This window comes from Perca flavescens, chromosome 18 (assembly GCF_004354835.1).
Source record: "Perca flavescens isolate YP-PL-M2 chromosome 18, PFLA_1.0, whole genome shotgun sequence".
Taxonomy (NCBI): Eukaryota; Metazoa; Chordata; class Actinopteri; order Perciformes; family Percidae; genus Perca; species Perca flavescens.
In genome coordinates this window covers 28,984,628-29,011,919 of record NC_041348.1, presented here as the reverse complement: position 1 = coordinate 29,011,919, position 27,292 = coordinate 28,984,628, and the positions used below count along the sequence as shown (strand labels likewise).

The 27,292-nt window shown below is 41.6% G+C and overlaps 1 protein-coding gene across 1 annotated transcript in view; it reads left to right on the top strand.

The window, feature by feature from the left end:
• myt1la (myelin transcription factor 1-like, a) overlaps positions 1-27,292 on the top strand; it is a 79,799-nt gene that overhangs the window by 52,085 nt on the left and 422 nt on the right. Inside the window, 13 exon segments of the mRNA XM_028605303.1 lie at positions 1,534-1,644; positions 2,206-2,426; positions 4,728-5,026; positions 8,906-9,141; positions 15,445-15,567; positions 16,323-16,391; positions 19,218-19,280; positions 19,399-19,482; positions 22,338-22,559; positions 22,850-22,941; positions 23,303-23,406; positions 24,423-24,566; positions 26,114-26,176. Of these exon segments, the coding sequence (XP_028461104.1) occupies positions 1,534-1,644; positions 2,206-2,426; positions 4,728-5,026; positions 8,906-9,141; positions 15,445-15,567; positions 16,323-16,391; positions 19,218-19,280; positions 19,399-19,482; positions 22,338-22,559; positions 22,850-22,941; positions 23,303-23,406; positions 24,423-24,566; positions 26,114-26,176 (1,831 nt within the window).

Below are 27,292 nucleotides of genomic sequence, written 5' to 3'. Positions count from 1 at the left end.
GAGTAGCTAACGTTAGATGCTAGTCTCACATAGCCAGACATTACTCCACAGCACAGAGGAGTAGCTAACGGTAGATGCTGGCTATATTGACAGTCATAAAAGCCCGTGCTCACGCAGAGCTCTGTAACCAACTGACAGACACACTTTTTCGGCTTAAAATTACAGTATGAACCGCTAAAAACACAACAACCTCACTGTCCTCTCCACATGCCAGTCAGGCACACTTCCTCGGCTTAGAATTACAATACGAAACGCTAAAAATACCACTACCTTGCCGACGGAACACACTTCATTGGCTTAGAATTACGGCAACAATCGCTAAACACACTGCAAACTCATAGTCCCCTCTTTCCGATTTACAGCCCCCCTCTCGTGGCTTAAAATAACTCACCGTTGTCGGCTCCAGCCGCTGAAGAGGCTACACGCTGTAAACAGCCATGGGCTGCATGCCTGGTCCTCCCGGTAACGTTAACAGTTAGCAGGGTTAGCATGGCGGCGTTAGCCAGGACCAGTCGGGATCCCTTTACTGGCTATGTCTCAATTGTTTTTGCGAGTAACCAACTCGGTTACTCTAGCTATATAATTCAATGTGAGTACACAAATGTTGAAATGACAAAAAATGCCCATCCCTAGTAGCTGTGATAAATTAGTATGAAGCTAATGCTTACCTGTTCAGGAGAAAATAAGCCAACTCTGCGTCCTTTTGGGCTCTAAGCTGTCTCCATCTTTCAAATACATCTCCAATATTTACCAGGGGGTTGTTACGTCTCTGGTCACGCAACTGTTAGAGACATGCTGTTTTCTTTTTTTATGTCATGTAGAATCTATCTCCGATGATCCTGTTTGTTTGTTTGCTGCTTTCATGGCTGTACTAACGTTACAGCTGTAGCGCGCTGGGTTTACGTTTTTACAGGTATATATCTGGCAACCCGGCCTGGCTGTCAAACTGGGCCGTTGATAACAACACAGATCAAAACATAAACATAAATTCCGTCACGGAATGTAAATTTCAAAAAGAAAAAATACTGAAATTAGCATTGTTGTCAGAAAAGATAGTATTTCAGTTTAACATGTTTCCTTAATATCTGATGAGGCATTGGTGTCATTTTTGGATTTATTACAGTACAAATATTACATATTGGACCTTTAAGACAATGCGGGGGAATGACGCTGACAATGGACACGTACCATTAGTCAGTAACAAAGTCAAACCCTCAGTCAGTAAGCCAGTCAAACTTTGAGTTGGTAAACCAGTCAGTCAGTCAGTTAACCAGTCACGCACCGTTGGTCAGTAAAGCAGTGATGCAGTCATCATATAGGCCATATTAAATCCATAATTCATCTTGAACTGCTGTTACTGACAGCTGAACTGCTCTTCTGCCAGATGCTGTGTGTGTGTGTGTGTGTGTGTGTGTGTGTGTGTGTGTGTGTGTGTGTGTGTGTGTGTGTGTGTGTGCACGCGCGCATGGACAGTACAGTGTGTAACCAGGCCGTGCGCTCTCTCCTTCCTTCCTCCCTCCCTCCTTCCTCCAGTCTGTCCGGCTGTCCCATCGCTGCGGCAGAGAAGATGGCGAAGGTCCACGAGAAGATCCTCCCGACTGACAGCGGCAGTAAGACCAATCAGACGTCAGACCGTGTTCTAAGGTACCGCCCACTCACGTTGAGTTAGACCAGCTTTAAGATAACGCGTCTGAAGAATAATTATCTGTTTTGTCGTGCAGGGAAACCTCTAATTTTCATGTTTTAATGAGGCATTTAAATCTAAACATACACCAAAAACTTGAAGCCTGCCTTGTCGTGTTCCTTTTGGGTTTTGGCAAACAGCTGTGAATTGCGTTTACCATTTTTCTTCTTAAATCAGGGATGCTGAATGGTGCAGTGCAGTCCCCACACTTGCAGCCACGGATCATGTGAACTTCAATGAAATGGGGAAGCTCAATAGTGCAGTAAAGCCGTTAATCAGTCCAGCCTTTCCCCTTTCAAAAGTTCAATAAAACAAAGCGACTTTGGCAAATGTCTTAAGATTTCTTTTGCGTGTCTGTCTTTTACATAAAAGGATGCCAAATGGTGCAGTGAAGTCACCAGCCCATGAACTCAGCCTTGTTCCCTTTCTGGGTTGTCTGGGAAGTAGGGGATGTAACGACGCACGTGATTGCATACGATTTTGTTAACATAATCTCTAACCCGCTTCTGGTTTCCTTTCAGGCCAATGTGTTTCGTCAAGCAGCTGGAGATTCCTCAGTACGGATACAAAACCAACGTTCCCACCAGCACGCCGCGCTCCAACCTGGCCAAAGAGCTGGAAAAATACTCCAAGACGAGTTACGACTACGGCGGCTACGACGGCCAGCATGGCGGCTACGGGAAGAGAGGCCCGACAACCAAGTCCCACCACGGGCGAGACACCTCCCCGAAGGGATACGATGGTAAGAAGAAAAAAAATATTTCATCATTTATCATTTATTTATCTCCTTTGTTTAGGAGTTGAGTTTTCCTGGTGGAAAGAAAGTATGTCATAGTGGGTGGCAACAACACAAAGATGCTGCATCTCCAGTAAAATACTGGGAATTTTGAAATGAAGTAAAAGAAGAATAACGAGTAGTAACGAGAATAAGGAGGCGTCGCAGTGTCGTTATTGATCTGAAAAATCTGACTAATTCTTAATCCCATTTTCTGTTTATCGATATGCCAAATTCTCAATCTCTGGCAAACATTAAAAAAAGCATTTAATTGAATTCATGGTGTTATTATTCTTAATTCTTAAAAATCCAAATGAGCATTAAAAAAAAACAACAGGTGGACGTTTTTAGGGGAATAAAACCTGCAAAATGATCCCGCTATGGAGGACTTCCATTCATATTCCCAATGTGGGGAGAACATTTTGTACTTGACAACAAAAGCCTGATAACGCACACACACACATGCACACAGTACAGTTCTCTTTGTTATAGCGCTGAAAACGCCAGTGTTTTCCACCTCTCCACATGGCTAGAGTGAGAGCAGAATTATGGAAATGAAAAGCCAAGAGCCTGTGTCCTCTGAGCAGTGGATAGAGAGATGGATGGATGGATGGAGAGAGGGAGGGAGGGAAGGAGGGAGGGAGGGAGATAATGGAGGCGAGCCCTGCTTCTTTGGCAGGGAGCCATCAGTGAGACGCAGGCAAGAGGGAGGCTTTTTAGACGAGGTGTCTGCGCTCCCCTCTCCGTCACGACTCCCTCCCTCCTTTTCCAACATCCTCCCCTCCATCAGCATCACTCCAGCCTGCCGAGCCCCGATTCAACCATCGCGCCAGCACACAATCGCTGTGTCTTTCTCCCCTTTTTCTTTGTCCCTACAGCTTCCTCTATTTCCTCTCCTCTTCTACACAACACATCTGGTGTTATTCTATTTTTTTTCTTGTTGTCCACTAATCTCACGAAAAATGCAAAGCCAACAATGTGTTAGTCCGTCTTTCATTACTTTCCGACTTCTCGTCTGTTGCTTGAAACCCATTCGATCCTACTGAAATTTTTAAATGTCGTTAGGCAGAAACGTTGTCTCCGTATTTCATAATTACATTTGTTTTTCGTGAATCAATGCTATTTGTCACCCTTTATGTCTGTCTGTGGATTTTACAAATATTTAAACAGTAATAAGGCGATTTAGTCTGAGGTAAATAGCTCAAATGTTTTCAAATTAGCCTTTTTCCATTTCCTGAAAAACAACAGTTTTGGACATCCAAGGTTTTCACCCGACAGCGACAATATGTAGTTTTAGATATTCAGATATAGTCCAGAATTTCTGTACTGTACTGTTACTGTAGTATTCATCAAACAAACAGGAAACAGGAGGAAAAAGTGTTTTCTGGGGACTATTTTCAGCAGCGAATGAATCCACATTTGATGCTCTAGTGAGTATTTGTGGCAGCAGGACGGGGTATGTGTATAGGTAGTCTCGCATTTCCAGCTCTATCTCCACTGGCGTTTTACCTTTGACTGTTGAAACGGGGCGATATGTTAATTTAGAAGAGGAAAAACTGATTTTTCCCATTTGAATGATATAGAAAATGAGTTCCATTTTGTTTTCTACTGTCCTTTTTATTGTGAACAGCGGGATTTTTTTGTTCAGTAAGATAAAAGCAGATATTGATTTGGTAAATATGGATGATGCTCAAAGACTGAGATGGCTGTTCACATGTGAAACATATAAACTAGCCAGTTATCTTGAGAAAGCCTGGGAGAAGAGGAAAAAAGCTCTATATCGAGATGAAGTGTGGATGAGGATTTGTTGTGTGTGCGTGTGTGTGTATGTATATATGTGTGTATGTATATATTTGTATTTATGTATTTCTCTGAATGATTTGTATATGCAACCGGAAGACGTTTGCTAAATAAGTTTGTGGTGTCTTGTAATCCCATGTGGGATGGGCCAAAATGTTTGGCATGACAGAAATAAGCTAAACTTACAGAAAAATAAAATATAATCAGGCTGTGATACACACACACACACACACACACACACACACACACACACAATACTTGTTAGTAGATACATTCACTGTTGGCTTCACTATTGACTTTCCCTTTCTGTTCATCAGTCTGTCTAGTTGCTTATTTTCAAGAAGCTCTTTTTCAAATTTTTCCTCCATCTGCTGCACAGTTTGGCTGAACGCCAGCCTCGATCTAACAAATCAACCATACGTGTGTGTGTGTGTGTGTGTGTGTGTGTGTGTATATGCCTCCCCTTAGCTAAGCGCTACTGTAAGACGTCGAGCCCGGCCAGCAGTACGACCAGCAGCTACGCTCCCAGCACCAGCAGCAGCCTGAGCTGTGGAGTTGGAGGCGGCAGAGGAGACGGAGGAGGAGGAGGAGGAGGAGGAGGAGGAGGAAGCAGCGCCAGCAGCACCTGCAGTAAAAGCAGCTTCGACTACACCCACGACATGGAGGCGGCCCACATGGCGGCCACAGCCATCCTGAACCTGTCGACCAGGTGCAGGGAGCTCCCGCACGCTCTGGGAGGGAAACCCCAGGACCTGCTGACACAGGTAGTCTGAGGCGGTGTGCACAAACACGCCATTCATCACACATTCATACGTCACACTCGCAACACAACGGCAGGAACAAAAATAAACATTACAATAATTATTAGAACGTTACTTTGACACGAATAGGATCAGTGCTGTAGTTCTCGAGTCCAGTCTCGGACTTGGCCAAAACATAGGCGTAGATTTTGGGAGGGGATGTAGGGGATATGTCCCCTCCAATATTTATAAGAGATTGATTTGTCCCCCCTCAAAAAATATGACAGACAACCCACTCCAAAAAAAAAAAAAAAAAACAGTTCAGGGGGCTCTAAACATGTATACTGTAAGTTTCCTAAAGATTTCAGACACCCCTATGGTGGAGCATACCATCTTATGGTTTGTGTCCATTGTCAGCGTCATTTTAATGCTTCCCATTAATTTGCGTGGAAGCAGGGACTTTGGAGAAACGGGGCGTTGAGTCGCCCGCTCCTCATTTACATAAAGTTGAATTCAGCCAACTTTATGCAAACGAGGAGCGGCCGGCTCAACGTTTCGCAAAAGCTGACGGAGATCTTTTCAACTGACCTTTGGCAAACTGAAATGAAGACCGATTCAGCAACTGCTAGTTCTCACTTAAAATTTTCGTAAAAATACGAGACTGTATTCCGAACAAGCCGCCATTATGGTCTGTTTGGAAAATTAGGAGCAGCCAGCCCCAGGTGACGCGTTCGCCCAATCAGCTGCAGCCATCGCCGTTGTAGGAGGGTGGAGCCTGTTTGCTTTGCTTGTCAGTGGTCATTGAAGAGAAACTGGTGGCGAATAGCCTGGGTAAACCCTGACGAACTTCCGGCAAATTTGAGTCTGGCCAAGAGCCCATTCAAGCCCATTTCCAATTTTTCCAGATCGAGGCACCGATCACAACCGTTGAGGCTGAGATAGCGCAGAGACGTTGAAGCAGATTTTGTACATCGCTCTGATTGGTTTTAGGGCTGTCCACTTGCGCCCAAAGGCATTTGAGCGGCGTCCGTTGGTGACGCCCCTTTGGAAATGGGCTGTGAATGAACCTTCCCCAGACCCACAACTTACAGGGGTCTGGTGTCATGTATAAAAGTAATTGTGTGCACATCCCACCTTCTGACAGGTGCAGGACAAATGAAAAATACTAAAGTGAAAAAAATGTAATGTCCGTAACACAAAAGGTCTGGTGTCAACCAGGCTAGATGGCGAGCCCACTAGCGCGCAATGCTGGGAAGCAGGGCGATCCTAGACACGTACCATCGGCCGTGCAGCGCACGTTCGCGTTGCAGTGTCACAAAGGAAATTTACAGTAACTACTTGTGTAATCTACTTGTGCTACACTGGGGGGTTAAAGAACACAACAGAAGAAAAAAAAAATTCACCAAAATGCAGGAAATTAAGTGTTTGATGCTTAAAATGTGTTGCCCTTATGTTGAAACAAACGTATGCCCTTGTCGCAAAATATTCTAGTTAGTCTCGACTGAGCAATATATGCTTTTTTTTAATAAAATAACTTCCTCCTTTAAAACAAAACCATTTATGAAGTGCCCTTGTTCATAAAATGGGAATTGGTTTAATTCAAAATCCATCTGAAATGGGCATTGATTGAAATTGGTCGTCTGGTATATGACTGGCTGCGTCACATGGCTTTTTTTCAGTCTCGGTCATGACTGTCTCGCATTTGGACTCGGTCTTGACTTGGACTCGGACTTGACTCGGTCTTGACTAGTCCTGGTCTCGGACTCGACAAAGGTTCCCTTAATTACAGCACTGAATAGAATATACTGTATATAAGATATTGAATAAAGTGTTCAAAATTAGATGGCAAAAGCTTGACTAATGCTCATCATGACGAGTTTTTATAGAAGAATTCAGGTTTATTACAACTTCATATTTTGTATTGTTTTGACCATCTTTTTTATCAGTAGTGATAAAAATATACCCACAAAACCTAAAAGTTGAGATCTGGGAACGTGGTGAAATCACTAAAAAGATGGGTCACGAGCAGTCAGACGTTCAGACAGGTTGTAAACTTATTTGGAAGAAAAACCAAGGCGAGCGGTAATCCAATTTGACTCAAACTGTTTTAAGCATCTCTCAAAATTTACAGATTAACGTCTTGGTTTAACTTTGAACTACTTAACAAACATACTGGTCCTGTTCAATAAGGGATTATTACCAACGCTTCATGTGCGCACTTGCTGTTTTACCTCTGAATAAAGTAGTTTAGATAATCTGGATAAACTGTTTCTTCCCATGTTTTCCATGTTTCCAGATCTCAGCAGTCAACTTGGTGAGTACAATGTTATTATTACTGATAGAAATGATAGACTAAACTATGTAAACATGACCCAAGTTTTATTAAAACAAACATTATGCTTTAAGGGTGCGTTCATGCTGGCAGTTAATCGGAATCTGGGAATCTTCAATATGAACACCATTATATGAACCCAGATATGGACCAGGTAGCCTGAGATTGATCTAAATCTAACTTTTGCATGAAACCCAGACCGATATTGACATTTTAAGGCAGATATTGATATATTTTTTTTAACAAACCTATTTTATACTTGAAGATCAGTTTATCAGTCAGGTAGAGCACTGACGAGTAGACGGACTTGTGGGTATTCTCGCATATCTTCAGATGTCAAACGTTTAACAGAAAACTGAACGTGGGAAATAAAGTTTAAAAAGACGTGGGTATTTGGAGGGAGGGTGCATATGGGTGGTAGGATGTACATGTGAAAATTACTTTTTCAAACTCCTCCTAGACCGTAGTTCTGATCTGCACAACATTTTGCATGTAGACTCAGTGGACCCTCATGAACAGAATTTATCAAAAGAATTTTGATAATCCAAAAAATGCTCAAGTTATAGAGGAACAACTTCCTGTAGGTTGCAGTCAAAACAGGTGACTGCAAGTGTTGTGTATCTTGGCAATAGTTAGTCCGATTAACACAATACTCAACTCAGAAGTTCCTCATGGTCCACTGAGACTGTGTGCTAAATTTGACGTCTATCGGCCACTAGATGGTGCAGTTTTTAAAAAGAACTTAAACAATTAGCAATATAACAATATACTGTATGCAAAACATTCTTTTGGAAATCCTCCTAGAATGTAACTCTGAACTGCACAAAACTTTGCACGTAGACTCGATGGATGCTGATGATAAAAAGTTATCAAAAGAATTTTGATAATCCAAAAAATGCACAACTTTTTGTAGGAACAACTTTTTGTAGATGGCAGTCAAAACAGGAAGTGTTGCGTATTTTGGCAAGAGTTCTGATTAACACGAAACTCGACTCCGTAGTTCCCCATGTTCCTCTGATGCTGTTGGCAAAAATATGTAGCGGATCGACCACTAGGTAGAGCCGTTTCTCAGAATTTTGAGAACATGCTAGGTGGGCATTTGTTGCAAAATCATGAAAAACGCTAACAATATTTTTTCAAACTACTCTTCTCTCGGGTGCCCAGGCAGCTCAGTTGGTAGAGTGGGCGCCCATATATAGAGGTTTACTCCTCAACGCAGTGGGCCCAGGGGTTCGACTCCGACCTGTGGCCCTTTGCTGCATGTCATTTCCCTTCTCTCTCCCATTTCATGTCTTCAGCTATCCTGTCAATTAAAGGCCTAAAAATGGCCAAAAAGTTATCTTAAAAAAAAAAAAACCTGCAACTTACATCCTGTCATTGGGCATTTAGGTCCGAGTTGCATTGCTTCTGCAGACCGCCGGCAACAACTTTATGAAAGTGCAATGAGAGAAATTGTGACCAACTTAGAAAAAGTTGCTTTTATGCACTGACCCTCAGGATTGTCACCGGGCACTGTATTTTGTTTAAGGCCACACCAGTGATCGTCAGATCCTTACCCTGCCTCTCTCCATCAGAGTCCGGTTGGCGACCTGGAAGACAGCGGTGCGGTGGACGTGGCCGGTCAGCCCGGCGGTCCGGAGGACAGCGGGACGGTGTTAACCCCCCTGCAGCCGATGTCGCCCCAGCGGCAGGCTCTGCTCAGCAGCCGCTGCTACCAGCTGAGCGACGCCGACTGCTGGGACCTGCCCGTCAACTACACCAAGATCAAACGGCTGGGGGACGAGCAGGACCACAAAGAGGTAACGGGAAGGTCCACATTACATTACTCTCGCATTGCCAGACCTTCTGGCCAGTCCACATAGCATTCCGGGATGGGAGGAAAACGTGCTCTGCTTTATTGGCATTTCTTTAAACCAATCACAATGTTCTTGGGCGGTGCTGCTAATCACCGGACGGAGCCACGGTGCCTCTGCAAAATACCCCCTGGGAGGAACTTGTTTTGGTGGAACATGTGTACGTTTAAAAGTAGTTTTAGTCGTGCAACAGAAAACTCAGATAGTCTAGCTAGCTGTCTGGATTTACCCTGCAGAGATCTGAGGAGCAGTTAACATTGAGTTTAAAATTCCAACACATAGAAAGCAGAAGGTGACAGACATCCGGCGGAATTTATACATACAATATACACTAACGTCACAGAAACAACATCAGTATACAACTTTAAAGTTTACAGGCCAAAGAGGTGCTGCTGATCCGTCAGTGAGTTTATATCCAAAGTACCTCAGCAGTTTGTAGATGACCAGTCATGTTTGCACACATTAATAGATTCTTGGGGTCATTTCCATACAATAGATTCCGTTTAAACTGTTCAAAAGTTTGGTGACCATCTTCAACTTTTCATTTGCAGATGAATGTACGGTATATGCATTGAATAAGTGAAATAAAAATGTCAAAATTGAATCATTTTCCGACCCAATTGAAGCTCTAAATGCTGCTCATGCTCCACCCTGCCCTTACGGTTACAATTAAAGGCTTTAACCACCTAATTTAATATTTAGGCAGCCCGTTCCCTAATCATGCCAAGTAAGGATAATTTGAGGCATGAAATTGAGAGATTTAAGGAGTTTATATTAAAGGGCGCAGGCATAGATTAAGAGATGATTGCGCTTTATAAGCCATTTAAAAGGGATGATTGTCCAATGATGCGTAGCAGAAAAGCACCACAGAGAAGTTGTGGACTTTATTTTGCGAGGGCGTACTTTTGGTTGCTGCTACGCATAATTTTTGCATCACTTTACATACATTAGAGGTATTTTGTGAGTTTGGAAAGGTCCAGTATGTGTGTATGTACAACTTCACTTAACCAAAGTCATGGACACTGCACAGAACAATGGTGCTTGCCAAAGTTGTACATCACAGCGCGTTTTTTGTTGTTATTCTTCACCCTGGAGCCACTAAATAGAAATCGTTCAGCACTGCAGCCAAATAATAATAATAAAAAAAGACCAAGACCGTTGCTGTAAAAGAGAAAATGTTGATTAAGATTTAAAAACTTTGATATTAAAGGAAATGTGTCACAGCCAGTGAAGAGAGGGAGTTTAAATGCTATAAGTGACAATCAAGCGGCATGAAGCTTATCTGAATCAGATCAGGATTTGTATTCATCAAACTTCCCAAAAGAATTATATTTAAGAACCTTCCAAAGAAAAACTAAGAAATTTCTTCGCTGAAAGAGAAGAATAAGACGCATTCTCAACAGGGGCGGAGCCAGATGTTGTTAAAATGTAGCTAATTGTTCTCCAACTGTCTTCATCATTCTGAAACCAGAACACATCAATTGTCTTATGTTACGTAGCGCAGGTAGGGTAGGAATTGGATGTAAAGGAAAGGCAAAGCAGCTTTATTTTTATAGCACATGTCGGCAACAGGGCAATTCAAAGTGCTTTACATAAAACATTAAAGAGCAAAATATGAGAAATAAAGTGACAGTGCACCATAAGAAATGAACAATTATTTAAAGAAAGGCAGCATCAAAAAGAAAGGTCTTCAGCCTTGATTTAAAAGAAGTGAGAGTTGCGGCGGACCTGCAGTTTTCTGGGAGTTTGCTCCTGCTGAACGCTGCTTCCCCCATGTTTAGTTCTGATTCTGGGGACAGAAAGCAGACGTGTACCAGATGACCCGAGAGGCAGATCAGAAATGTATTTCGGCCCTAAACCGTTTAGTGCTTTATGAACCAACAGAATTATTTTGAAATCAATTCTTTGAGGCACAGGGAGCCAACGCAAAGACTTCAGAACTGGGGTGATGTGAGCCACTTTCTTGGTGTAAGTGAGTAAGTAAGTAAGTAAGTAAAATGTATTTATAAAGCGCTTTTCACAGATAAAATCTTGTTATGTATATACATATGTAAAATTAAAGTGACACTAGAGAAGACCCATCAACCAAAAGCTTTCCTAAATAAACATGTTTTCAGATCCTTTTTAAAAGATACAACAGAGTCTGCCAGACACATGGACAGGGGCAGAGCGTTCCACAGTCTGGGAGCAACAGACTGAAAAGACAGGTCCCCTCGGGTCTTATAACGAGTCTTAGGGACTACAAGCAGGTTCTGGCCAGCGGACCAAAGAGTCCGGCCAGAGGAATACGGCTTCAAAAGGTCCAGGATGTACTGTGGGGCCTGACCGTTTAAGGCTCTGAAAGTCAGCACGAAAATCTTAAAATCAATCCTGAATTTTACAGGGAGCCAATGGAGAGCCGACAAGACCTGGAGTGATATGAGACCTTCGAGGGGCACCTGTTAAAAGTCTAGCAGCAGAATTTTGAACAATTTGCAGTTTGTTCAGAGCAGACTTATTCAGACAGGTAAAAACCGAGTTGCAGTAGTCAAGTCTTGTTGTAGTGAGGCCTCGAGCAGCAGCGTTCTGAATCAGCTGCAGCTGTCTGATTGATTTTCTTGGGAGACCTAACTAAACACACCACTAAACAGCAATTTGTAATCTTGAAACCTTGTTTTTAGTTGAGTTTACAGAATAAATGGCGAAATTTCCCCAGTTATAGAACTTTTTCTTTTGATTTCCCGGTCCAGTCAAAGAGACTGAGGGTGGATGACACAAAGTTTAAGTTATTTTAATACCCTCAAAGATTCAGGGCTTTTGAGAAAACAGTGGGGGCTGGAGCCCCCTAACCAGCCCCTGATGTTCATGCAATTTAATTTCTTATTACTAACAGCAAAGTGCAAACCTGCTCAGAGAACAGAGCTGTGTTCACTCATTCACTACTCCCTATATAATAAAGACTCTTGTTTACTCAATAGTGAGCAATGAACTGAAATTTTGGACACCTATTAAGCATTGTCATTTACATCATCACTAGAAAGACACTTAAATAAAATAGCGGAAGTAAAATGTAGTGCACTATATTGCAAATATGGAATCATATCAGACACAACCAGAAATGTACTTTGCATCGGACAAACTTATTTTTACTCAGTGATATGTTATTCTGCAAATACATACATGGTTTTAATAAATAGAGCTATCCAAATCCATCCAAATATAAACAAGTTAGAATTTAGTATGACAAGTCAAATCAAATGTGATATGTTTTGTGCTGCTAGTAGTACTTTGAAACTACTACATATACTGTATATCTTCAAAGTAATGACATTTTGTACAATCACTCCAAAACATTTGAGACCCTAACAGACTATCTTAGCCCTTTTATTTTTATTTTACTTCAGATCATGTATAAGACAAAATAAATGTGAAAGCATTTATTCTAGGAGCAAACATAAAAGGAGTTTTTCTTTACTTAACCCTTGTGTTGACTTCGGGTCAAATTGACCCGTTTTAAATTTTTGTTTTATATCGGAGAATATGGGACATAGAAATAAGCGCTGAAAATGTGTAGAAGAAAAATTTTACAATTTAAAACATTGGAAAAAGCAAAAACAAACTGTGAAAAAAAAGGCGTCAAAAACGTTGAGAAAAAAAAAGGTTGACAGGAAGACAACACAAGGGTTAAGTTTAAAATTCTCCTTTTGCCAGCTTGATAAATAACCCCGGTTGATAGGATGGATGCAGCCATTTCTCTCCGGCAGGCTCGGTGCGCTCTCATGTGGTTGAACGCAGCACTGCGTCAGCTCTGCTCACACCCAGCAGCTCTCTGAATAACGCTTCAGGAGCTTGAGCACGGTGCATTAAAATGCTGAATTACACCACTAATACATAAGTAAAACACGATAAATCATCTGCACGCTTTAAAATCCTCGCAGATCTGATATCACACAGAGCAATCCATGCAGCAAATCGCTACATTTGCCTCGTTGGATTCGGAGCGCTGAAGTGAAAGGTTTTAATCAGGAGAGTAATTGCGTTTGTTAATGAAGCACGACATTGCAGAGGAGACTGCAGCCTGGAGCTGATGTGATTTTCTCCAGACAGTCCTGAACGATTTCTGCTCCCGATGGAGGAGGTGTGATGTGTGGACTACAGAGCAGACTGCAGTGCTCACAGCCACAGAGGCTTCTGTTCACTGAGTCCAACTGGTGCAGCAGGACTTCAAGGTGGTTAACTGGAGCTGATATATCTCACTGAAGTATTTATTCCATATATTCAGACTTTCATTCCATATACTCAGACATTCATTCAATATACTCAGTTTCATTCCATATATTCAAGGTTAATTCCATATATTCAAGGTTAATTCCATATATTCAGACTTTCATTCCATATATTCAGACTTTCATTCCATATATTCAGACTTTCATTCCATATATTCAGGTTCATTCCATATATTCAGACTTTCATTCCATATATTCAGACTTTCATTCCATATATTCATGGTTCATTCCATATATTCATGGTTAATTCCATATATTCAGACTTTCATTCCATATATTCAGACTTTCATTCCATATATTCAGACTTTCATTCCATATATTCATGGTTCATTCCATATATTCAGACTTTCATTCCATATATTCATGGTTCATTCCATATATTCAGACTTTCATTCCATATATTCATGGTTCATTCCATATACTCACACTTTCATTCAATATACTCAGTTTCATTCCATATATTCAAGGTTAATTCCATATTATCAGACTTTCATTCCATATATTCATGGTTCATTCCATATATTCAGACTCTTTCAATTTACTAAGACTTTCATTCCATATATTCAGACTTTTATTCAATATATTCAGACTTTTATTCAATATATTCAGACTTTCATTCGATATATTTAGAGTTCACACATACACACACACACACACACACACACACACACACACACACACACACACACATCCTAAACGGCATGCCATTATACATACACACACATAAATATAAAATAAAAGGAAAGAAAACCGGTTAAACGCAACTAACATAAAAGCCAGAGAATAAAAATGAGTCTTAAGGCGCGTCTTGAAAACATCCACAGACTGAGCCTGTCTAATGGCTTCTGGCAGGCTATTCCAGAGCAGAGGAGCCGCTACCAAAAACGCCATATCACCGGCCTCTTTCTTCCATGACCGAAGAACAGTCAACATGCCATGATGGGCTGATCGGAGGGGTCTGGTGGTGCTGTACATACATATACATATATATATAACAACAAAAAGAAAACAGGCTCTTGAGCTTGTCAAGACTTTCCAACTATAATAATAATTTTTCAAATGACTCCTTTCTATTTACTGAACAGTAAATTAGTTAGTTATTTCAAAGTGAATGTATTTCTTTTTACAGCCTGTGTAGGTTTTCTGGTCTGAATCAGAAACGAACAGAAGCGGATGGCCATAGTTGTTAAGGCATTTTTATATTGTGATTAGGGTTGCAACTGACTGTTATTTTCATATGTCCTATAAAATATAATTCCCGTAGGCCCAGTGTAGTCCAAACAATAACCAAAAACCTAAAGATATTCTGTTTATTATCACGTAAGATAAATAAAAGCAGCAAATCATCACTATGTTGAAGCTGGGAACTGGAATTATTTCATTTTGTTGTCGATGGACTTATTGTTTCAGCTCTGATCAAGATCATAACTTTATTCATTTGTTTACCAAAATTAAGAGATTCCTTTTCATTAAACAAAAGATGGTGCTTTATAAATAAAATTGCATTATATGGTCATTTATTCCTTGCCTATAAGAATAAATACGCCTCTCCACCAAACATGCATTGTTGCAGTAAAAACAAGCTACAAAACACACGTCATCACAATACACCAAAACAGTGTTTTGCTAAAGTTTAGCAGCGAACAAAGAGGAAGTTTCTTGTGTTTGAGTGACTATTAAAAGTTTTAAATGGCTTAAAAAGGCTTAAATTACCACAAAAGTGCTTATTCAGCCATGCGACAGAAGGGGTGATCGCTCATATGTCTCGTTAGGGGTTAAGGGAAAAAGTAATTTAAAAAGTAGAGCTGTCCCCCAGAAGATGAAATGACAAACTACTTCTTAACAATGTCTTAAAATGTCTTGCAGTGTTGCAAATGAAAAACCTACCAGAACGTTTTGCCTCTTGCCAAAATCAAAGGGCGATGTGTTAATGTGTTCTCATGGAGCCCGTAGTGACGTGTCGTAGTCTTCTTATTTCTCGTCCCTACACCAGAGCGACGAGCTGGATCCCTTCCAGGAGCTGCTGGACGAGCAGCGCTACCCGGCCGAGGTCACCATGCCCAGCCCCAAACACCACAAGTACCCACCCTGCAAAGAGAGCAAGAAGGAGCTCATCACGTAAGACTCACTCACACAGTGGTGCAATGTAACTAAGTACATTTACTAGCCCTAACCCTAACCCTTATCCCTAATGGGAAACTTGATCTGCGGTGCGAGATAAAAAAAAAACAACGTTTCCTATACGCAAAATATACAACGCAATTTTACCCAACACCACGGGGTGCTTTACATCAAAACTAAATCTCATGGCACCATGACGAATGCCAGCCGGGAAGGATAAAGAGAATTAAAATGACAACGCAACAGGCAAAGCAACAAGACCAAAGTTAATATTGGAGTGGCTAGAACAGCTGCGTGTAAACGATGGAGACTCTAAGAGCTAATTTCAGGTTCGGCCACCGTAGAAGGAGGGGTTGGAAAGTAATATTCAGTTGTTGTCATATACAATTTCACCGCTAGATGGGAGAAATTCTTACACAATGTAGTTTTAAGTAAAGGATCTGAATACAACTTCCACCGCTGCTCATTCGTACCTCTAACCAGATCGAACCAGCGCTGTCATAGGAGTACTCAGTCAAAGCCAACCACACTTCACTTTTGCTCGTCCCTACATGGGAAACTGGCCTCGAAGATGTGCAGTACATATAAACATAATTATAAAAACACAATACAGTACCCATAGGTACAAAAGAAGAATGTCTTTTATTTCAAGCTGCTCATCTCAAAGACACAAGACAGAAATGTTTCATTTAAAAGGAATCAAGTGAGAATGTTGTTGGTGTTCAGTTTGTGTCTCTCTCTCCCTGCTGCAGTTTGTCAAGCTGCCAGCTGGCCGACAAGAACATCCGCGGGATGATGACACCCAACCCACAAGAACTCAGGTGAGTCTACAAAGTCAATATACTCCTGAGCGTGTTCAGAGCAGGTCTGCAGTCAAGACCACTATATAGGACCAAACCTGTGGTCGAAAAGTAAAAAAAACATGTATGCCCCACATCTGTTCCTAAACACTTATCCTTGACCTCGATGGTCAAGGGTAGCCTGGTCCTACCAGACTCTGGTACTCTAGCCTGGTCCGACCAGACTCTGGTACTCTAGCCTGGTCCGACCAGACTCTGGTACTCTAGCCTGGTCCGACCAGACTCTGGTACACTAGCCTGGTCCTACCAGACTCTGGTACACTAGCCTGGTCCTACCAGACTCTGGTCCATTAGCCTGGTCCTACCAGACTCTCTAGCCTGGTCCTACCAGACTCTGGTACTCTAGCCTGGTCCGACCAGACTCTGGTCCATTAGCCTGGTCCTACCAGACTCTGGTACACTAGCCTGGTCCGACCAGACTCTCGCCACTAGCCTGGTCCGACCAGACTCTGGTCCACTAGCCTGGTCCTACCAGACTCTCTGGTACATTAGCCTGGTCCTACCAGACTCTGGTACATTAGCCTGGTCCTACCAGACTCTCTGGTACATTAGCCTGGTCCTTCCAGACTCTCTGGTACATTAGCCTGGTCCTTCCAGACTCTCTGGTACATTAGCCTGGTCCTTCCAGACTCTCTGGTACATTAGCCTGGTCCTTCCAGACTCTCTGGTACATTAGCCTGGTCCTTCCAGACTCTCTGGTCCATTAGCCTGGTCCTACCAGACTCTGGTACTCTAGCCTGGTCCTACCAGACTCTGGTCCACTAGCCTGGTCCTACCAGACTCTGGTCCATTAGCCTGGTCCTACCAGACTCTGGTACATAAGCCTGTTACTACCGGACTCTCTGGTACATAAGCCTGTTACTACCGGACTCTCTGGTACATAAGCCTGTTACTACCGGACTCTCTGGTACATTAGCCTGGTCCTACCGGACTCTCTGGTACATTAGCCTGGTCCTACCGGACTCTCTGGTACACTAGCCTGGTCCTACCAGACTCTGGTCCACTAGCCTGGTCCTACCAGACTCTGGTACATTTCATTTGTCCAGAAAGTCTGGCCTCTCTCCATTGACAAGTGTTAACTTCCTTGAAGGTTGGTACTCTGTTGAAGTTTAAAACTATTGGATCTGCCCAGAGCTGCTCTGGATCTGCCAGAACCAATCGCTAACGTTTGGTCGTGACTTCGGCTTAGCATCGCTAGCGTTAGCCTTAGCCAACTCCTTCACCACTAACGGAGCGAGCTGGAAAATCAAACTGTTCCCGAACCCCGTGGGGAGGAGGGCCACCACATCATGGCCCCCCAACACAACTCACCAAAGATTGGTCTTGCTCGGGCTTTAACTTCTGGATGTTCGGCAGCGTTGCCACAACGGACCGAATAGCTTCGCTAGCATCTTTCTCCGCCGCCGTTACGGAACTACAACTCAAACTAGCGCACGACCTCATCGTCATCGTTCTCAGCCACTCCCTCTGTTCGCTGATTGGACCGGTAAAGATTTGGCCGGAGAAAATCCGCAAATATACCGCAAACCCAGACGACATACTGAAGGTAAATAAAAATTGAGCGGAAGTACATAGGAAGGCGGAGCCAGTCTAGGTCAAGGGAAGATGTAAAGAAGAATTCAGAAAGTAACAAGTCATCCGAATCATACAACGATTCCTAGCCTCATATCTAAAGCAGAGAATGTAACGGCCACGGTTTTAAACACGTACAGTACAACAGGCGCAGTTTGGTAAGGTTTACAAAAAGATTGTGGTTTGGGTTAAAATCAGACTTTACTTCACTTCTGGTTATGCACGTGACGTGGAACGTGACATGGCTGAGTTTCTGTTGTCTGGTAATTACTGGTCATTGACTGGAAAAAACTTGTTGAGGAAAAAAATTATGAGGACGGAAAATGCGAATAATTTCCTCTGCACAATTTGAATTGAGTTAAAATAGACTACAGTGATTTTCATGTCTTTCATTTTATTAAAACAATGAACGATCATGTTTTTTCATTTAAAAAAAATGACTGTAGACGGTACTTTGTGTTGTTTTATTTCCTCTGCCTAGCAAATGGACAATAGGCCTATTTGAATTCAGATCGGCACAATGTTAGGTGCATTGATTTAATCCGTTTAGTCTCTCTGCCTGTAGCAAGTAGCCTATATTTCAATAAAAATAGTATAAATCTACATCTCTTGATGATATTATTATTCACATAGCCTGCCAATCAATTGTGATAAGCGCAATAAACACAGAAAATATTTGACCGGAACTTTTCCTATTTGACCGGTAGAATCAAACCTTACAGGTCACATGACCGGCATCAACACTGTGACGTGGGTCCGTTTCTTTGATTAAAAAAACTCGCTATTTACTGTTATTTTAAAACGATACATGAACCCCGGTCTCCGAACCACCTCAACCTGCCTCTTTGGCGCTCTTATACTTCGTCAACTTACTTATTTTTTCCCGTCATAACTACTACGGCCACTAGACTTGGACAAAGACAACTGCGTTGCTCAGAGAATCCGACTGCGCTCACTCCTGGCTTTGTAATTTTGCGACCCTAAGCTAAAGGAGGTAAGAAAGGAAGCATTGAAGCCTTTCCTTAGCCTTTAGAGAATTCCACCTGCTCTTATCAAAGCTGCCACACCTTGATACTGTTAGGTCAACGCACTCAGTTTGGAGCAAAAAAAGACTATTGGTCTGCAGCCCCAAATCTGAGCAATGTGGAGGTGCAATCCAAATGGGGTCAAGTCCATTATACAAGATCAAGACACTGTTTAACGTTTGTGCCTCAGGTGTCCGACCCCCGGCTGCGATGGATCCGGACACATCACTGGAAACTACGCCTCCCACAGGAGGTACAGTATCCACGCATCCGACTACAACTGGCTGCAGCCACGCATGGCGCTACAGCCAAAAAAACAGATACAGTACTTCACTGTACGTGTCTTTCTAAATTGGTCTTCTGTCCTGCAGTCTGTCCGGTTGTCCACGAGCCAAGAAGAGCGGCATCAAAATCCTCCATAGCAAAGAGGACAAGGACGACCAGGAGCCAATCAAGTAAGGTTTCTATATAGCTTTGATATAAAGACTGGGATTAGATTAGTAATTTTTGCAGTTAATACACTCATTCCATTCCCTCAATTATGCGCTCATATTTTCCTTTTCAACCTTTGTGTCATGGAAGAAAGCCATATACCTTCATCACATCCAGTTACACTGTTGTTTCACAGCCAAAACGTGAAGAATATATATAGGACATGTATTAATTAAAAGCAGTGTTAACATATTTTTATATTATTTCTGAACTACCTTCAAAATGACAGAAACCATCTTTGGAAGAAATGTATTTGATGTGTTCTTTGATTTTTTTGTTTGGCCGATGACCAACCCGCTAACATGGAGGGGGGTGGGATTTATGAGCGATACTGCAGCCAGGGAGCCCTCCCCTCTTGTAGTTTTGGCTTCACTTCCTAAGCTACTCCTGTCTTTTCTTGGCTTTGTGCTTTTGTCCTGTTGGAAGTTGAACCTTCGGTCCTAATAGCGCTGGATCAGGTTTTTTATTGAGGAGAACTCTTCACTTGTTCCCACAAATCCCATATCACCATTTAATCGTACTGTGCAGGTGATGAGATAAGAGAGCGCTTAGAATTCAGGCCAAATAGTTCAATCTTGTTTTCATGAGACCAGATTATTTTATCCTATTATTTATTTGAGTCCTTTAGGTGCTTTTTTTTTGTGCAAACTCCATGCGTCTGCCACTTCAGTCAGTGGCCTCTCAGTCAGTTTTAGTAAGAGTCATTTCTTCTAAACTTCTTTAATTTAAGAATGATACGCGCTTGAGGACCTTCAATGCAGAATACATGGTTTCTTTTTGTAGCCTTTCCCAGATATGTGCCTTGCCACAGTCCTGTCTCTGAGCTCTGCAGGCAGGTCCTTTCACCTCACAGCTCTTCAGCTGTCAGACCTTATATAGACAGGTGTGTGTACCTTTCCAATCATGTCCAATCAGTTGAATTAACCACAAGGTGGACTCCAATCAAGATGTAAAAACATCTTAAAGAGGATCAAGAGAAATGGGAGGCACCTGAGTCATAGCAAAGGGTCTGAATACTCCTGTTAACGTGATATTTCAGTTTTTAAAATCCTGTTTTTGTCATGGTGGGGTAGATAGTTAAGGATGAAAATAACTACAACTCAACTACATTGAGTCAACAAAAAAAGTATACAAAGTGTATGAATTAGGGCCGCAATTTATGATTATTGCCATTATTATTTAGGTCAGTTTTTGACCCTATAAAATGCAAGAAGATGGTGGAAAATTGTTATTTCAGCCCAGAGTCTATAAACTGCTTGTTTTGTCAACAAGCAGTCCAAAACCCGAAGATGTTCAGTTTACAATGATTCAAAACAGAGGAAAGCAGCAAGTAGTTGTTGATGAATGGCGATTAATTAATAAATTATCTGTCTGTTGACTAATTGATTAATCCAGCAGTAGTTTGAAAACGTAATTTGAATTAAAAAATGTATCAAAATTTCTGCCCCTGGACCTGAGCTTTTTGTATTGATGCCGTTTTTATAACTTTATAAATTCAAGGTTAATATTTCCTGGTGTGTAAAACGAAACTATGGCTCTCTGTCTGTCCTGCTGTCGACAGATTCATCCATCTACTCTCTCTTAAAATGCTGCCTGTGTGCGCTGACCTTTCTAACTTTTGGAAAAAAAGATTTTTTTTGGAGAGGAGCTGTGGACAGTCCTCCACTTCACCTCCCGCTCCCAGCAGGCCGAGTCCGCTAAAGGTTAGCACTAGCGAGCGTTTGACATTTTACCTTAAAGCGGAGCCATAATGTTAAGCCAATAGGACCTTGTGAATAATAAGTTCAGCTGGTGTCAGTCTGCAGCCAGCTGTTGCTGCCACCTCTGTTCCCATCCACCATCATCGTTAACAGTGGAATCGTAATTAAGCTTAACCTGAGGTCGGCTGGAGAGCGGCCCGCCGACGCTCATTCTAATCAGCACAAATGTCATGGCGAAGGGCGTTTTGGGATGCAGCAGGCAGAGCAGACTGGCTGGAAGTTGAGGAGGTGTCACCTGCAGAGCAAGCCCTGTTTGTCCTGCTCGTCGTTACACCGCTGAGAGTCCTGAACAGATCCTATTTTTTTTTTTTAAATCAGTTTTTTAATAGCTCAACAGCTACACTTTGCATATACGTATAAGGATTATTCAAATCATCCGTCAGTTTTTAGATTTTAATCTCAATTAATTCCCATTTGCAGATAGATAACACATCATAGTCAACATTTAGCCAACTTTACTTTGTCAAAGTTATGTTATTGTAGCTTGGTAATGCAATTGAAAGCCAGGACCATTCACAAACTGGCTTTGAGGAGACATTTTGATTTCTCTTATGGCATTGCAAAGTGGCAATTTTTTTTAATTGCATACGACTTGCAGAAATTGCAGTGTATGCAATGGCGATTAGTATTTACAAGTGCAGTGCCCGTTGAAAACGGGCCTGTGGGGAACGGGCCGATTGCTTGGCCTGTGGTATCGCTGCTTGCAGCTTTCCCGAGAACCGCTCATCCAAACAACTTTGCACTCGACACTGCGCTTCCTTGGGTCCTGAGCAATACACCTGCCATGAATATACGTGTCATTTGCTAACAACTAGTAATTTGGAACCAGGCTATTTTTTCATTTCATTCGAAAGTTACATCACTGATGCTTGAAATGTTTGAGTTTTGCTAAAATGTAACATCTCTGATGTCTCTTTCTTCATGTGTTCTTGAAAGTACTGTAGCGAGCGAGAGAGCGAGTTGTACCCAGCATGCCTTTTCGGGCGGTGTAACAGTTAAACCAAACAAAGGCAACCTAAATGCTGACTGTGAAGCTCTGTGTTTCTTCTTCCTTTCAGGTGTCCGGTGCCGGGCTGTGACGGACAGGGACATGTGACAGGGAAGTACGCCTCCCACCGCAGCGCGTCAGGTTGTCCCTTGGCGGCAAAGAGGCAGAAGGACAGCTATGTCAACGGCTCGCAGTTTGTCTGGAAATCTGGCAAGACGGACGGCATGAGCTGCCCAACCCCAGGCTGCGACGGCTCGGGACACGTCAGTGGGAGCTTCCTGACGCATCGGAGGTGGGCGTGGCTCTGTGTCATTCTGTTTCAATTGTATCACAGAAATTTGATTTTGATAACTGTTTTAATTGAAAGCTTTGTTTTTCCAGCTCTGATGTTTATCCTGATGACCATTTTGCAAATCAAAATACACATACATAGTTCGATTTTATTTCCTTACAGGCTTGCCATTGCTTTTTTTGTTTTTAAAATTCAAATCATCTAGCACAGGCATGTACATTTGAAGCAGATTGATAATCCATTTGCAGTCAAGCTTTCGTCAATGTGTGCGTATGTATGTTTTATTCCAGTCTCTCCGGTTGTCCCCGTGCCACCTCGGCCATGAAGAAAGCCAGGATGAGCGGTGTGGAGATGCTGACAATCAAGCAAAGAGCAAGCAAAGGTCAGAGCCAAACCCTAACCCTAACCTAAAACAGAGAGAAGATGCTGTGGCTTCCCGATCCATATCAGAAACCTGATCCTTTCTACGCATTATGCATAGATGGCTGAGGTTAGGAATTGCCCTTGAATGGTTCAGGTCAGGATAGCCCATTGGTCAGGGGATAGGACCTGAACGGATTGGGTTTCCGGTACGGATCGGGAAGTGACAGATACGAGCAGAAAAGCTAAGCCAAGGAGGGTTGCAAATTAGCCTTGTCTTGAAAGCCTATATGCAATCTGTATCACGTTATTGTTTTTTGCATTATCTCTGACACTAATAAATAAAATAAATAAAGCTAATTAAATGTTCTTTTTGGTGTAAGGCATAGAAAACGATGAAGAAATCAAACAGCTGGATGAAGAAATCAAAGATCTGAACGAGTCAAACACTCAAGCGGAGTCCGACATGATAAAACTGAGGACACAAGTAAGAAACTGAAGAGTGTGGGTTTACTGCAGCATAAATACATAAAGTATGACGTAGATTGATGCTGGTTTGGAAAACAGCTAAAAGTCTGGTGAATCCTGTAACAAACCAAAGACTATTCCTACTAAGGGTTTATATCAGAAATAGAAAATGTGTAGAACATTTGTGAAGTGAATTAACTACAGTAGAATGAGAGAGACAGGGAGAGCCTCTGTTAATTTAATACATTTCACCGATGATGCAACCTTTTACACGGAAGATCTTGCAAAGTTAGAGAACTAGCTTGCTGTAAATTCTTTAAATAGCATCCATGCCTTTTTTTCCTTGGCTTTAATTTAATTGATAATTTACAGTAATTTACTAAAAAGATATAATGTTTATTTTTTGTTGAAAACCGTAATGCACACTGACTCCAAAAAGCACATTTCAATCCCAGGTTAACCTTCCCTTCCCTTGATAAACATCTAAAAAAATGATTAATTTTATAACAAATGTTTGTACATAAAATGTTTAAAACATGAAAAGAAACAGTCTTGCATAGTCCACACAGCATTCTGGGATGGGAGAAAAAAACGTGCTCTGGTTTATTGGCATTTATTTAAACCAATCACAATCGTCTTGGGCGGTGCTAAGCGCCGGACGGAGCCCCAGTGCCTCTGCTAAATAGCCTCGGGAAGGAACTTGTTTTGGTGGAACGTGTGTACGTTCAAAAGTAGTTTTAGTCGTGCAAGAGAAAACTCAGATTGGACAGATAGTCTAGCTAGCTGTCTGGATTTACCCTGCAGAGATTTGAGGAGCAGTTAACCATAGTCCTCACAAATCCACCAGAGTTTAAAATTCCAACACAAAGAAAGCGTAAGGTAACGGACATCCAGCCGAATAGACTGAAATCCGGCGGAATTTCCGGCGACCAATCCCTGAAGTGAAACGTCGTGGATATAGCCTAAAGGAAACTAAAGAATATTTCACCCCCCAAAATGTAACTGCTGCTAATAATTGATGTCCTCGTCCGGCAGATCACCACCATGGAGACCAACCTGAAGTCCATTGAAGAGGAGAACAAGGTGATCGAGCAGCAGAACGACTCGCTGCTGCACGAGCTGGCCAACCTCAGCCAGTCACTCATCAACAGCTTAGCTAACATCCAGCTTCCACACATGGTAAGAAATAAGTCGACTGCACATTTAGAATGGTTTGTTTGGTATAATATTTTTACAATCTTTAAAAGCTTTAAAGAGAAGGAGATTACAAACTTGGAAAGTAATATTTCCTTGTATCTAGACTCATCAGCTTTGCCTTAGATTTATTTCAGTCAAATTATCTGAAATGCAATTATCACACTGGCAGGTAAATCGACTGATTCGAAGAAATCTGATCTGATTTATGTTAATAGGAAGTGATCCATTTCCAAAATAAATGTTTCTAGAATCTATAGAGGGTTTGTCGTATCTCGAAACATGATAAAATTCTTTTTTGCTCTTTCATTGAAGAAAATATAATGTTTAGGACTAAATAATAGACAACATGATTTGTTAAAATGTTGATATTTTGCACAATTATGAACTTGAAATAAAAGATACTTCATTTAAATTTTTTATCTGCGGTTAGAACTTCTATCAGATGTCCTATTTAATATGCTACATTTGTTTACTTCTTTATGTTAAAACATTTTAATATTTGTGGGACAGTGAAAGATTGGAACTGGTCTGAAGCCAACTAACATCACGATTTTAATCCCTCGAGGTGTTAAAGTCGTCTCCAGCCTTTTCTGTAGCGACACTCAAGTTTTTACCTCATCTGCTTCTTTCTGTTCGCCACCTTCTTCTTCTTTTTTCCAGCAGTCCATGCTGTGCTTCCTCAGTGCTTTACAACGCCTCACAGAGTTTCACACAAAGAAACGGTCTCTTTTTTCAGTTTGAGTGAAGTGCTCATGGCTGTTTTGACGTCATGTTGTCTCAGTGTAGAAAGAAGACTGGGGCTAATTGGATAATCTCTCTTTAAGCAGTACGCCTCCAAGTTGCTTTATAACGGGACTCTTAGCCTACTCTCTTTCCATTCATGTTGCTTCATATCACACTGCAAGGACAATGTCCGTCTTAACAAGAAATTTGATATTCATCCCTTTTGAAATAGGCTCTAAATCTTGCTCACTTTCACTAGTTTGGATTTAAAGTTCTATCTTATTTTTAGATAATCACTCGATTTTCCTCAAATTAGTTGATTTTTGCCGGAAAGAGTGAAAAGTTCTGCAGAATTTTTCCTTTATTGTTTCCAGACTTTTGTGTTTTCTGCTGATAAATTCTCTAGGATATAAGATACATCCATTAATAATAATAATAATAATAATAATAGGAAATGACCAATAGATGACAAAATAGGTTATATCTATGTTAGTTTCAGAACAGTTTATTTACAGTTTGAGCTACCTTTAGAGGTGTCATGATGTCTTTCCGCCACAATCTTTTCAAGTCGATGATTTAAAATCTACTTGTGGTATAGTAACAGACATTTTGATTTGAGCGTTCAAAAGAGAATTTTTGTTTTGTCTTTTATTTTAAAGCACCCAAATTGGGGAAACTTTCAGCTGCAGTGTGAACAGAGCCAGAGGGAGAAATCACTTGCTGAGGCGGATGTTGTGTCTTTTTCTCGGTGACACCGCCGTGTAACTAGCGGGCTAATAGACTTCTCTGTACACCCTCTCCTGTAGAGACCGCTGCCACAGAAAGAGGCCCCAGTAAAGCATAACTGCTGTTTACAGATGCCTCCCAGAGTAAGAGATCCATTTATCCTTTATCCAATTATCCTTCTCTTCTGCTCTGTCACCCCCCCCCCCACTGTGGCGTCCACACATTACAGCTATCCATTTATACAGCAGTATACAAGAGTGTAACTCAGTTGTTTTAGTAACAATAACTAATATACCTGTGGACAATTCTTATTCTAAATACTAACAGTTGTTTTAGATCAACAAACCTTGAGGCAAAGCTGCTCTGAAATCTGAAATAATCTGATTGGTTGAGTTAAACCGCAGTTCACCGAAGTGCAATTGGATCCAGGTTAGGTCACCGGCAACATAAATCTGTATTTTACATATTCCTGAATAACACAACAAGTAAAATAAGTCCAATTCTGATGAAATAGCAAAAACTCTGTGTGTTGCAAGCTCACCCATCGCCTCGAGCTCTACACCCTTACAGGCACTCGACTTCCTGTGTTGGCAATAAACTTTGGCACAGGTATTAAATGCAGTAACATTCACATTAGGCATAATTGATAGGGATACTGGGCTTAGAAAGCACATTGCAGGATGAAAAGAACTGGGCCTAAAATCGAGCCTTGTGGGACACCACATATAAAACTAACTGTGCTCGTCCAAACAAACAGAAGTCATAATCACATTTTTATCTATTTTTTTTTTTAAAACACTTAAGCCACTGAGGTTGAACTCAACCAATAGTACTATTTTTAAGGCCAAAGCTGCTCTGTCTCTTAAAAGACGAAAACTCCCAGTCGGCTAAGTTGAGTGGAACGAATTGTGTCTCATTCATCTGCCCATTAACCTCCCATTAGTTTTTAACATTCTGATTTTGTCTCCATATGCTAAACATTAACCTTCCATCCATCCACCAGCTATCCATCCCTCTCCTGATTTTCGCATGGTTTGGAGTTGCATTGTGTAGACCTTCACAGGCTGAAGTATAGATATTAATCATAATATTACAATTTAATAACAAGGAGTATTTCAGTGAGTTTGTGTAAGCGAGCCATGCTTCCCTGATGGTGTTCCCTTCCTCCGTTGCTGTCCGCTTGTCTTCCAAACCTTTCCCCACACTGTCTTACAGAAAATATACTTATTCTCTAAAAACACTAATCCCTCTGATGTCTT